The sequence below is a fragment of the Lygodium microphyllum genome, chromosome 7 (genome assembly GCF_053477565.2).
Source record: "Lygodium microphyllum isolate KBCC chromosome 7, Lygodium_microphyllum_v1.1.10, whole genome shotgun sequence".
In the NCBI taxonomy this organism is placed as follows: Eukaryota; Viridiplantae; Streptophyta; class Polypodiopsida; order Schizaeales; family Lygodiaceae; genus Lygodium; species Lygodium microphyllum.
This window is the reverse complement of record NC_141141.1, coordinates 59,708,981-59,722,580: the sequence shown is the minus strand read 5'-3', so window position 1 is coordinate 59,722,580 and position 13,600 is coordinate 59,708,981. Positions and strand designations below refer to the sequence as shown.

Sequence of the window (13,600 nt, the reverse complement as noted above, 5' to 3'; positions counted from 1 at the left end):
CACACTAAACACCTATGACTCCATTATTTATCGCTTGTCTTAAAGGGTTGTATAAAGAGATTGATGTGAGTAAAACTTATAAATAAATTGATATGGGGTTTACTTTTCTAATTCAATTTGTTAGACCTTTTTTTGTAATATTTCAATGTAATTAAAAATTAGTTGGTTACTTCAAAAGTTAGTTAGTCAATTAATAAGTTAGTAAGATTACTAGCTAAAGACTAACTAAAGCAAAAACTAACTAACATTAATAACTAACGATTTTTAAATAAATAAATAAATAAATAAAATCGAGAGTTGTAATTTGACATTTATCTTGGATTGACAAGGACCGTAGCCACCTTTCACGGAAGTTATAGCGTGAATGAGAGTTATGAGCCATATTAATCACTAATGTTAATGTGTATAGTATGGATGACCCTAAAATATTAGATTTTTGGAAAAAAACTAACATATTTTGGATATTACTTATTGTAAATATCCTAAAAAGATATAGAAATTTTTAGAATTGGATGTCATATTAAAAAAAAGCAAGTGATTTTTTAGCTAGTTTTAGAGATTCAACACAAAAAAAAGAGAGATTGGTGAAATTACATGTACCGCGATTATAGTTTGCAGAGAGTAAACAACACTTCGAACAGGGAGAAGAAAAAGGAGTGATCTGAAAGATTTCTAAGCAAGTGTCTTGGAATTTTACTCATCTTTCCGAGCCAACGGAACCATCAAATTTGTGATTTAAGCATTAGATTACTGATTTTTTCAAGATTCCCTTTACAAAGAGCTATTCTTTTTAGTTAATACAACTCTTATTTTCTAATTCACTATAAATAAGAAGTATGGGGAAGCACAAGGAGACCCAGAGAGAGAGAGAGAGAGAGAGAGAGAGAGAGAGAGAGAGAGAGAGAGAGAGAGAGAGTTATCTTGAGAGGCTGCAAGAGAGAGAGTTAGCTCAATTTCCCCTATCTCGGTCTTCGACTAAGTCATCTTCTCTTACGTTCTCTCATCTCAAATTCATTCCTCATTTTTTATCTCTCGAATCTACTTGCGGGTGATGGCCCCCGAGCGAAGAATATCGCGTGCGGATAGCAATTCCACAACTAACAACAAAGCTTTAGGCGAGGGTACCACCACTAATACAACTATGGTACTGGATATAAATAATACATTTCTAAGTTGTTAAGTTGCTTGTTTTAGTTTCGTATGAGACACATTAAGCCCGTACTATGCCGCACGAGAATGGGTTATTGAAAATGATAAATTTATCGCAAATATTCGAAAGATGGAGTTTGCGAAGTGCATGTACCAAGGAAAGTTAATTGCACCTAGTTGCATATGGCTTATTCGTTGATAGAGCAATTACAAGGAATAATCCGTCAGAGGTTATGAATGGCATAATCGTAAAAAGAATGACATTAAGAATTTGTCTTTGATCCCAAGGGGGAGAGCGAATATGCGATGGAATTGTTATCGCGCTTATTTTTGTATTGTTTGAAAAAAATACAATTGGTTTTTGTTGGTTGATCAAACAACATCCTAAATGCTTGTACATTCAACTGATTGTTGGATTGTGGTTTGGATGATTATTCCAAGTGCTTGTGATTGGTGGTAAATTCATGGCAAGGGTTTGTGATGACAAGTTGCCATGGGAATAAATGAATGTTTTCTTGGATAATGATATTAGGGTTGAATGCCTTGTTTGTGCTTGATTCTTAACTGGATTAATTAAGAAAGGATATTTTGTGCGGGTGGATCATCTCCAAGGTCACATCGTTCTTCAACTCGAGAAGCGCACTGCTCGATTCACGGGCTGAAGGTTGAGTGATGAAAAGGCCAACCACAGAAATGGTGTGTCACTCCTAGGCCGCTTGGGGTCAAGTGGAGCTCTGGACACCCATTGTCTAGTTCGGAACGGAGTTGAAGATTGCCGTGAGCCCAATGTCTGTGGCATTGGAAGATCCTATTCTAGATAAAGGATGGAAATTATGGTGCCATGTGAATTGGACCAAGTACTTCTGCAGGGCAGAAGGGACATATAATTTCTCCTGTATGGGCAAGAGACAAAGATTAACTAGAAGATAAGTTAAGGAACTTGTTTGTCAAAAGGACTGCTTGCTATGTTTTCGTGTCAGTGATATAAGTTACGCGAATGAACCTGGTTCCCTATAAGGCTTAATTAAGGAAGCTGATTTTAAATGTCACACATAAATGTCATAGGATCTAATTAGATGACTAAAGAACGCCCATTGAGGGAAGCGGGTCAGCAGAACCCTTGACGGGTCTGTCCTATGGTAGGGTGGTCCTAGAGAACTGGGAGGCTTCTAACAAGATTTTACCGACGTCCGAGCCTTAGCGGTTGTTAGGTTAGAACCCCAATTTGTGCCGTTTTAGGGGCCAGAATGGAACTATGCCTACGGGTAGAGAGGTTGAGCGGCGCATCCCTCTCGTTTCCCATTCTTTTTGAACCAAGTGCGACATGGATCTGCTTCGGCTTGGGTATCTTTGCGCAAAGAAGGATGTCCAAGACTTGACGCTAGAATGTTGATAGGAGACCTTGACCACTAGGAACCGAGATTTCAGGTCGATCCCAGTGGATTTGGCCGCGAACGTTCTGTTGCGAGACAGACTCGAGAAACCCTAGGCGACAAACCCCGTAACATTCCATGGGAGTGCTGGGCGGTGTTACGTAGACTCGTCTTTTGATGGACCACTAAAAAAGTGCCTGGACAGTCGATAGGTAGGCATGTTCATTTTTTGCTACCATATTCTCTAACTCTCTCGAACACAAACCCATATATTCATCCATGCTTACTCACGTTTTGTACATGAACGTGTGTGCAAGTGTGTATATGGACATGTGTTTGTATATAATGTTTTATTTAGGAGAGCATGGATCCATTGGCTTTATAGGTGTTTGCATTTCATTAACTGCACTTACACATTTGCACGAGTTTCCATCAATATGTTTAGATATGGGTGTTACATGTGTGTATGCACATGTATTTATCACCATATTTGATTTGGATTTTATTGGGACAACTAAGTTGATAAATGGAAGCTTTTTTTGCAATGAAACAACTTGTTAGTCGGAAACTATGTGTCTATCTTATAAAACAGGCCCTGTTTAGACTTCTGTTCCAAAAAACCATCAGTCCTCTGCCATCCTTTCTCCTCTCTCACCAGTTCAATCTGTCTGATTACTCAAACAGAGTCCCCCCATTGATCATCTGCTTTAACTGCTCAAAGCAGAACTTTGTTGGGATGATCAAGGGTGCCTTGCTTCAAGTTTTCAATATCTCTGTTTACTCAGAGTCCACGACTTTTGGGATCATCAACGGAATGCTTCAAGTTTTATGTTCAAAACTCTCACCAGTTTGCTCTCTCTTGTTTACTAACAGAGTAACCATTAATCCGTTCACGTGCTCAAAAGCACCGATTTTGGGACCATCAAGGGTACATTGTTTCAACGTTTTTTGTCTTTATTGGGTAATGTTGACACTGGATTGATTTGATCATTATCCAGAGGTCACAGTTAGAGGGTTCTTCTCACTGGCTTATCGGTTGCACAAGTTCAGGTTCTGGGATTATCAGGTGGATACATAAGTTCCAAGGATTTTTTTGACTTCAAATGATCTGGAGATCATCTGTTTCTTGATTGATTATTGGGTGGATATATAAGTCCCAAGGATTTTTCTTTGGCCTTCAAATGCTCTGGACATTATCTGTTTTATATCGATTGATTGCAACAGAGTTACAACAGCAGGAGAGGAGATCAGGTTTTCTTAATCCAAGTGAGCAGATTCTGGTTAGGATCTGTTTTATTGGATCAGCAGCTTGATTGCTGGTCACATTCCCTATCTCTAAGAGGAGCAACTTCGAGGATCTTGCAGCTCCAGAGCTGAGCTTATCTCACTTCAGACCACACCCTGTGGTGGGTTTTCAACTTTCAAACTTCATCTGTGGTGGGCTATCTTCTTTTTACTTGCCACTCTACAGAGGCCAGGATGTTCTATCATAAGTCATCACCGAGCAACCTTAGCTCTCTTGTGCAGCTCTGGAGCCTGATGTTCCAGATGTCCCGTATTGCTGCAGGAAGATTGGAGCCGAGCTCTGAAAGCGACCCTTGGAAGGTGCCAGCTTTCATTTATGCAGTGCTAGAGTTGTTGCTTTTTATCATCTTGCTTTTAGGTGCTGCCATTGCCTTCATCACCTCCCAGCTTGTGAATTATTTTGGATTGGAACCTCCTTGTGCATACATAGGATGCTCACATCCTGATCCTTCTCAAACTGACAGAAACAGAAGATTTCTTGGTATCCCTTCTCATGCATGCAAGTCGGCTGTGGCTGGATCTTGTCTTGATTGCCATTACAGTCCAATATACTACTCAGGGCTGCAGTTTGACAATGTTTCCTTGTCTGATGAGCCCTATGATGATAATGATACATCCCATCCTTCCATAGTACCCTGAAACGGCGTTTCGGAGCTGCCGAAACGGACTGGCCGTTTCGGACCGAAACGGAAACGGCAGACTGGCGTTTCGGCATCCTGCGGTCCGTTTCGGGCACTCCAGCTCCTGCCGCCGCGGCCGTCTCCTCCTCCTCTTCTTCTTCGTCTTCTTCGTTCTCTTCTTCTTCTTCTTCTTCTGCTGCTGCTGCTGCTCCTCCTACTACTACTCCTCCTCCTCCTCCTCGTCTTCTTCCTCTTCTTTTTCTTCTTCTTCCTCTTTTTCTTCTTCTTCATCTTCTTCTTCGTCTTCCTCCTCCTCCTCCTCCTCTTCTTCTTCTTCCTCCTCCTCCTCCTCCTCTTCTTCTTCTTCTTCTTCTTCTTCTTCTTCTCCCCATTACCTAAAGTCTAATCATGGCGCCGGATCCATATTGGAGATACGTCACTCCAATCAAGGGATATGAGGGCTCCGGCGGATCAAAGAAGTGGCAGTGCAACTATTTTGGATTGGAGAAATCGGGGAGTGTAACACACATGAAAGACTACTTGGAAGTTGGCATGCGTTCCTAACAAAGTCATCGGGCCTTGTTGTCCAGACTATAGTTGCCAGTTGCTCATTGATGTTGATACTTATTACTTAGTAGTTACTAGAGTCTAGAGACTAGTAAAAATGCTTAGTGCTCACTGGACTTTGGAGTTTTAACTGATTATTCATGTGACGTAGTTACATGTATCATTGTATCTTGATTTCACTTATTATGCATCTTGATTCTTCTTCCATTGTTCTTGATGTCAGTCTCCACTGTTCTTGATGTCAGTCTTCACTACTCTTTAGATCATAAATGATTTATGAGTCATAAATTATAAATCATTTGTTGCCTTAAGTTTTGAAAATTGAGTCTTAATTGTGTTAAGCTGTCTTACGTTTCAACCATTGAGTCTTGACTCTTCAATCTTCACTTGTGAGTCATGACATGTGTAATGAATCATGATTTCAATCATATGATATGGACTGAAAAGTTTTGTATGAAATTTGGGTACATGTTGTTGTAGACATTGATATATTTACATACCCACATAATACTGTATTTATTTTAGTGTACAATCTGAAATGCCGTTTCCCTGTTTCCAACACTTGGCTGAAACTCCGAAACTCCAGTTTTTCCCGTTTCCGTTACAACGTTTCCGAAACTCCCCCGTACCATGCGTCCTTCCAAGGATGATGCAGGTAGCCTAAAGGCATATGAGGCAGCTGACCTGGAGATGGATTGTTAGCATGTTGATCAATGGGGAAAAGACCATCCATGCAGTGATGAGTCCTACTTGAGATGCTTGTATTGTAATACTCCTCTTTACCGAAGATTGAATCAGCATGGCCTCGTCAAAAGAAGGAGAAAGCACTATGCTAATTTCTGTGGTTCGATTGAAGATCATAATCTTCCACTATTGCCTACAAGAGGTCTCCTTTCAGATGATGTAACTGCCAGTTGGCATTCCACAAGCATAATCCCATCTAGACTTGCATAGTGCAGCATTGTAACCCTTCTCTCACAATTGCTTCATCATTGTCCATTTCACAAAATTGTGGCTTGAAGCTATGGCTCCTTCTCCATAATCACCCCTGCCTCTCCAAGCTATCAACTCATCTACAAACTTCAAGCTCCACACCAACATGGATGTCAACGTTGATGCTTGATAACATGGCATGATGACACAAGCCAAGGCAGGCAACCATGCCTGCTTAGCTTGGAGCACTTGAAGTCACAGAGAGAGAGAGAGAGAGAGAGAGAGAGAGAGAGAGAGCAGGGGAAAAGGGAGAGGGGTGCGTTAATGCACATGCTCTCCCTTTCAAGTCTTTAATCAAATTTTTATCAAGGTGGGAGAGATATCCAAAATACTAAAACGTTTTTATAAAAATTTTTCTTGAAAAGTTAGCCTTGGAGATCATTCTTTGCTTGGCGTGTAGGTTTGGTTATTGCCATGTTAGGTTTGGTTTTTGCCTCGTAAAATGCAAAAATAAGAGATAACATAGATGCTGATTGCAAAGAAAGAACAATTGTAAATAAGTGCAAAATCATATAAGAGAGTGAGTGATAACTAACTATGATCTCTTAGTTCGTCTTCCTCTTTGTTTCCCTCTTCCTTATCCTTGTTATAGTCTTCAGTTGTGCTGTAGGCAAATCCTCTTCATTATTATCCTCATTAACGGAGAAAGTCAAAATGGATAGAAATGACTCTAAGCTTAATCATTTTAAACTATTAAACATTAAATATTTAACAATTTAAGCTTAATTCATGAAACATTTAACATTAAACCTAATATTGCCATGTTAGGTTTGGTTTTTGCCTCGTGAAATGCAAAAATAAGAGATAGCATAGGTGCTGATTGCAAAGAAAGAACAATTGTAAATAAGTGCAAAATCATATAAGAGAGTGAGTGATAACTAATTATGATCTCTTAGTTCATCTTCTTCTTTGTTTCCCTCTTCCTTATCCTTGTTATAGTCTTCAGTTGTGCTGTAGGCAAATCCTCTTCATTATCATCCTCATTAACGGAGAAAGTCGAAACGGATAGAAATGACTCTAAGCTTAATCATTTTAAACTATTAAACATTAAATATTTAACAATTTAAGCTTAATTCATGAAACATTTAACATTTGCACATTACATATTAAATGACTATTTAACGTTATGAGTTTTAAAGAAAACACTACATTAAGACATTAAACATTAATAATGCTTAAAAAACATGACAATTAAAAAGCGTAAAGAACATGAGATTGATAACACTTTAAATGCTACATTTAAAGCGAAAGAACATGACGATTAATAAGACCATGCTTACCAAGTGTAAAAATCATGACAATTAATAATGCTATGTTTAAAGTATAAACAATACACTACATTGTGCTAAAAACGTTTTGGGCTTGTTGGGAAACAGGATAAACTGAAATGTTTTCCCCAAGGGAAACTCCACGTGGCAATTGTTTCCCCAAAGGGGAAATGCGTTGGATAGGGAAACACGTTTTGGTCTTCCTCCATACAATTTGGTGTTTTAGATCTTGTAAAGGGGCATTTCCAGGCATTTCCCGCTTCTATGGTGAATAGGAGGTTGAAATGGAGAAGAAACCCTAATCTCAACCTAATGTGCTTGAAATGGAGAAGACTGACACACAATAATGATTGATAGACTAATATTTGATAGAGCTTTCAATGTCCTTATCTAACCTAGATTGAAGCTCACAAGTAAGAGATGTAAATAGAAGAAAGACAATGAATATCACGTTTGCTTGTTATTCAAATGTAGTATCTTGTTTGAGTTGTCAATGGTGCGTGTAGTGTCATAGGTGTGTCGATAGTGCTTTGGGGGTTTGGCTCCCTTGTGAAGATAACCATAGATGTGCCAATAATATGCTGAGGGTCTAACTCCTTGCAGATGTTGGACCCATAGCTTTGGTGATAACGTGGTGAGGGTCTGACTCCCGTGTGGTGGTTGGGGTCATGTGTTTTGTCATGAGGACATGTATTTTTGAAATCTCACTTAACATGTGGATTAATTTTTAATCACATGGTTAAGTAAATGTTGCATATGTGAGGTGTAAGTGGGATTAGAATAAATTTAGGAGCTTGGGACCCGAGGAAATCACGAGATGTCAAAGGCAAAAGTTGCTATAAGTTATGCCGCACATGTACTTGGTGGTATATGGTGCGAGCTATTGGTCTAGGTTATTCATTTGGCTATAAGTGTTAGTTGGTGACATTAGAAAAGTGACATTTAATGGTACCTAACGCCAATTTGATGGTCAAAGATGACGCAGAGACATTGGGGAATGGAAGTTGCCTAGCCAATTTAATTATTGGCAAATCAAAATATTTTTCAAGGCATTGAAATAATTATTAGATTATTTTTTAGTTTTTAAGGACTCAAAATTAATATTTAATTATGGATAATGGTGGAAAAACCATTTGGGAAGGTTGCTACTTGTAAAAAATGCCCATGCAAGATTGAAAAACGTCTTTAGAGGTTGGAGGAGACATTTTTAGTGTATTTAGCCTACAAGAGAGAGGGAGGAGGTTTGATTTGCAGCCATTGGAAGACCTTCTGAGGTAGCCTGGGGCAAGAGAAGACCAATCAACAGTAGGTGACAGCATCTACAGGCTGTTGAGACAGGGCAGCAATAGTAAATGATTGATTTTTTTCAGTTCTTTGTATCTACAAGCTGTTGAGATAGGGCAGCAGCAGTAAATGACAGATTTTCTTCAGTTCTTCGTGAAGAAAATTCGAATTTTCTCTCTCCTCAGCATTCTCTCTCATCTCCTAGTCTATCTATAGCCTCGCTCTGAAGATTACAACATTGAGATTACCAGAGGCTGAGAAATTTCAGATTTCTCTGTTGTAAACCCTACTCTGCAGAGTAGAAATTAGGGTTTAGCAGAAGCCTCGGCAAGTGTGCCGAAAATTGGAAGCTCCAAGACTTGGATTCAACAGGGCTAAGGCTGTTTTTAGCCTATTCAAGTGGAGGAACTAGCAAATCATTGAATTTGGGACATTTTTCATCTCCATCAAAGCAGCTGAAGGCCAATTGATTGCTCGAATCAAGGGGCAAATCAAATTAAAGGCTTTTTGGTCATTTTGAACAACAAGGGGAGTTGGAATATTGAAAGGAATTGGGAGAATCCCATTGTACATCAACTTCTTCTTCAATTAAGTTAAATAAATATCGAAAGGAGTGCTTGTTTTGGGGCCAACAAGGTGTCCAATGTCCAAGATTATATGGTAAAGTGTACTTTTCAATTTTGTGAATTTGTTAATTGCTGTAAATAGTGCTTAATCAGGTTATTTACCACCCTATTCGAGGAGGAAGGTTGGTTACATGTTTACTGACAACATGTTGGGGATCAAGCTCCTCTAGAATATGGAGCCGAGGCATCACAGGCTCTCCGGATGCAATTGGTAGCGGTTTTTTTTGGGGGGGGGGGGGGGAGTTTGGTGATTGAGGGCCTCTTGCTATAACTTGGGTTTCCCTATCTCTATCTCACATCTTGCTTTTGATCTTGGTTTGTGGACATGCTATTCTTTTGTGAGTTCAATTTCATGAGAATATATAAACTTCTATTTTAAATGATACATTTTATCCTTGCAAGATTTGAATCAGTTTGGTCTTGGATGATTTGGTTCTATGTGTTCAGGTGGTTTTGTTATCTCTAGTTCTTGAGAATCGAATAAAAGATGAACATGTACCCCTTATTTTCTTCTTTTGTGTGTTGTTTTCTGGAGGGTTGTTTTGTTGCTTTTCCCTTCCAGAGAGGATCTAGCAACCAGTATGCTTGGTTTTCTCTTTATTCCTTCAGTGTTATAAATTGGGGTGGTTGCCTTTCAAGTGTTACTTTGAGTGTACAATTTTTCATTTGAAACCTGTATTCAATTTGTTAGTTCAAATGATACAGCATAAGGGAACATTCAAATATGCATGACATAGTCAAAAACTTAGAATAAGCTATGGCCTTATTGTGTCTTGTAAAGACAAGGCCTAAATTCTAATTTGATAATGCAGATACATAGCTACCGTGGACACCAGAGTTAGTAAGAGACAACTTCAGGCAATTGCTGATGGCACCATAGTACAAGGAGCGCGGTGCATTCCAGATATGGTTGAACTACTAGATGTGGAGAGAGATGATACAAAGAGCAGATTGCGGATTGTGGTATGTAACATGACCAAGTTTGCTGCTGCGTTTGGATTAATTCAGTGTTCATTTTATTGGATCCTGGTGCCATTCGTAGGTATCTGAGGGACGTAACCATGAAGTTCGTCAGCTTGTAGAGAATGCAGGTCTGGAGGTATGTCATACTAATCTTGAGGCTATTACTCACTGAAGTGTCATCCAAAGGAAGTCCACAGTGAATATCTTCTGAAACTGTACAGAAAACATAATTTTCTTTTCAAAAGTCAGGGATTCATAATCCTGCCTGATTCTGTTTGCCCAAATATTAAATGTGCAAGTTGCTTTACCAAAGTCTTTTTTCTGATTTCTCAGAGTCTCTGCACAAATTTTTCATGAAGTACACATGCTTTGTTTGAAATCTGTGATCAACCATTTGTTTTTCGTCTAATATGCATGCTTCGTGATCAATTATTGGAATTTACCATCTGTACTGTACAAGCCTGCTCAATTAGTTCTTCATTGATGGGGGGCTGTTTTGTGTTCGCGAGAATATTTTTCATTGACAGTAGTCACTAGTGAGAGGGCTACTTATTAGAGAGTAAATTTATGGTTTACTAGCACAAAATTGGTAACCAAAAGTCCTTTAAATATAGAGATACACAAAGAAGAAGTATTGAGTACAAACCGTGTCCAATCATGAGGTAGATGATGTATATCATCTCCATAATGCAATATTCAAATCCAAAGTTACAAGTGGCTCCTTTGCCAGAACAAAATTCTAAGAAATCAATTTTCATTCTCATTCTTCCCCTCTCAAAGAGCCCTTGTGTCCTCTATTACAATGGCTTGGCTTTTTGTGAGTTAGAAAAGCAAAAGTCTATTCTGAGTAAGATTTTGGTCTTCATTTAGTCTTAATTTCTAAGGTTGTGCACACTTTTACAATCCAAAATCTAAATCTAAGGTCAAGGGCAGATCATATAATGCTACACATAAGGTGTGTACGCATCCTTCTTAATGTTTCAATGTAAATCTAACAAATATCCTCTATTGCAATGGCTTGGCTTTTTGCGAGTTAGAAAAGCAAAAGTCTATTTTGAGTAAGCTTTTGGTCTTCATTCAGTCTTAATTTCTAAGGTTGTGCACACTTTTACAATCCAAAATCTAAATGTAAGGTCAAGGGCAGATCAAATAATGCTACACATAAGGTGTGTACACATCCTTCTGAATGTTTCAATATAAATCTAACAAATATACTTAATTGGAAATTTGTAGAAATGTAAATTTCTAAAAGCTGCCACTTGACGGATACCATGCTTGGTGCTGGAAATGGTGGTGAATTGGGTAATATGTATGGTAAAATCTCAGAGTTTACAACTAAAAATATTGGAAATTGATGACACTGATACAAAGGGTAATATGTACTGGGGAAATTTTACAGATTTATAGCCGTTTCTGAACCATTGAGCTGCACTAGGTTCTTCTACTTTCCATTTGGAAAGTTGTGCTGCTGTTATGACTACAGTTATGTAGGCTGGGATAGGGGGACACATGGGAGCAGGACTTAAGTATGTCAGTTGGTGCAAGCAGTAATGGCATGTGTGTTCCAGTTTGGCGGGGGGTTTAGGCTGCATCAAAGTTGGCCAGCAGTTGGCATGATGGTCAGTTTAAAGCTGTAGGTGTGCTTTCGTACTTTCCTTGCCAGTGGCCTATATTCTCATTACTGGCCATAGGACTATTTCATGATAAGAGTTTACCCTGGGCATTTTAGTTGTGATGCATTGACTCGTAAGTGGCCTGACCTCTGCCTGTCTTGTACATTCTACAGTCTGTTTTATTCAACTTAGCATTCAGCCCTTGCTTTTCCAGAAGTGGAGTTCATACAAACAAAGGGCTAAAGATTAGGCTGTCTTCTGTAAGCATGAAGAATGCACTTATGATAAGGAATTTCTCTAGTTACATGGCATTCATGGATTCTCCTTCTTGCTTGCTGGCAATTAGTTCAATTTGAATCCGTGTACTTTGCTGGTGTGGGTTTTGTTGAACTACTTTGTATTCAGAGTTTCAAAATTTGTGAATCTCACATATTGTGCTTTGTGAAGGTCAATGCCTTGAAGCGTGTGCAAATTGGGGGCTATCGTCTTCCTCGAACATTGGGGTACACTTCTTGCACTAGAGACTCTTTTAGATTGTAGTACTGAATTGCATAGCTCTACTTCATATTTGGTCTTCCTCAATGTAGAACTTTTATTAAGTTTCTTCATTTTTTGGCTTCTGAAATAGGATATAATGGAAATGTGAAAACTGCACACATCAGTAGAGTGAGACCTATTCCAAGCCTGAATACTACTTCTATAAGTCCATTGAGAAATATGTTGTAAATGCAAAGCTTCACAACCCCTTTTCTGAAATATTGGTATTTAGTGTTAAGTAGCCCTTTACTAGGATTTAACACGATTGGGTCCCCATGTAAACTTCAAGGATCTGCAAAAACAGATTTAGCTATTCGACAAAAATCACAAAGTCTCCTAGAGCGATGCAGAGTCTTCTTTGATGATTTCAGATTTTGCAAAGCATGCAGGTCAATCAAAACAGCAAGAACAATACTGAACCTAGCTGTTGCTACACCAGTTATAACACTCCAGTCCTGCATCACATCTGTAGAAATGGTGGATTAATGATGGTGCTGCAATTTGTATTTGTCATATTCTTAGCTGTTTTTGTTGTTTCGTGCATTCATAAAACCCTAGGTTGGCATGTAATCTAGCTTTGTCCATAGTATAAAAACAAATAAAAAAATTAATTAAGAGTATGTACTTGACATGTGATTTAGTGGAATGCACCGCCTGAAAAGATTGTCGTCTGCCACTATGTTTGTGATTTTGTGGAATGCATTGCCTGAAAAGATCGTTGTCTGCCATTGTGCTCAAGCAATAAAGGCAAATCCCGAAATGAAAGTAAATCCCTGATGTGCTCTCAAGGCTATCACTGTGAGTTTGCAAATCATAGTGCCCAAATGGTTGCTCAACATTGAGTCAAATGCTCAAGTCTGCCTTGGCCCCTACATACTGCATAAACTTATTGCTCCAATGCACAAATCTGCCCTAAGTTGTGAAGATATGCTAGGGTTTGCACTGAGGAAACACAACATGTAGGACCAAGACTGAAACACAAAGACTCGGATAGAGACGAGCAAAACGCAAAACACAAAAACTAAAAACTCAAACACAGAGACAAACACAAAGAGAAGAAACTTTGAAGTGCATAAATGTTGTAAATGAATGTAAGAGTGTACAGAATGTCCATGCCCAAGGGAAGAGCAATGCATTGTTGGAGAGTGACGTCCACCAAAGATAGATCCCAAGTGCAGTAACCACTAGTCAAACATGAGAGAGTGCTGAATAATGCAGGGCAGCAGGCTGGTCACCAAAGCACAACAGTTGGAGGCTGAAATCTAGTAAATGCAACAGTGTACCACCAGAGAAGGCTGAAAA

General features: G+C 38.9%; 1 protein-coding gene across 3 annotated transcripts in view; it reads left to right on the top strand.

Moving 5' to 3' along the window:
- Window positions 1-13,600, top strand: part of LOC148033495 (putative ribosomal large subunit pseudouridine synthase SVR1, chloroplastic) — an 85,714-nt gene that overhangs the window by 31,860 nt on the left and 40,254 nt on the right. For 2 of the 3 annotated variants that reach the window (XM_087681436.1, XM_087681434.1), the window contains 3 exons: window positions 9,998-10,148; window positions 10,228-10,284; window positions 12,209-12,264. In XM_087681436.1, the coding sequence (XP_087537562.1) occupies window positions 9,998-10,148; window positions 10,228-10,284; window positions 12,209-12,264 (264 nt within the window). Of the gene's footprint in view, window positions 1-9,997; window positions 10,149-10,227; window positions 10,285-12,208; window positions 12,265-12,389; window positions 12,772-13,600 lie in introns of those variants that run through there. The other variant, XM_087681435.1, reaches the window with a different exon arrangement.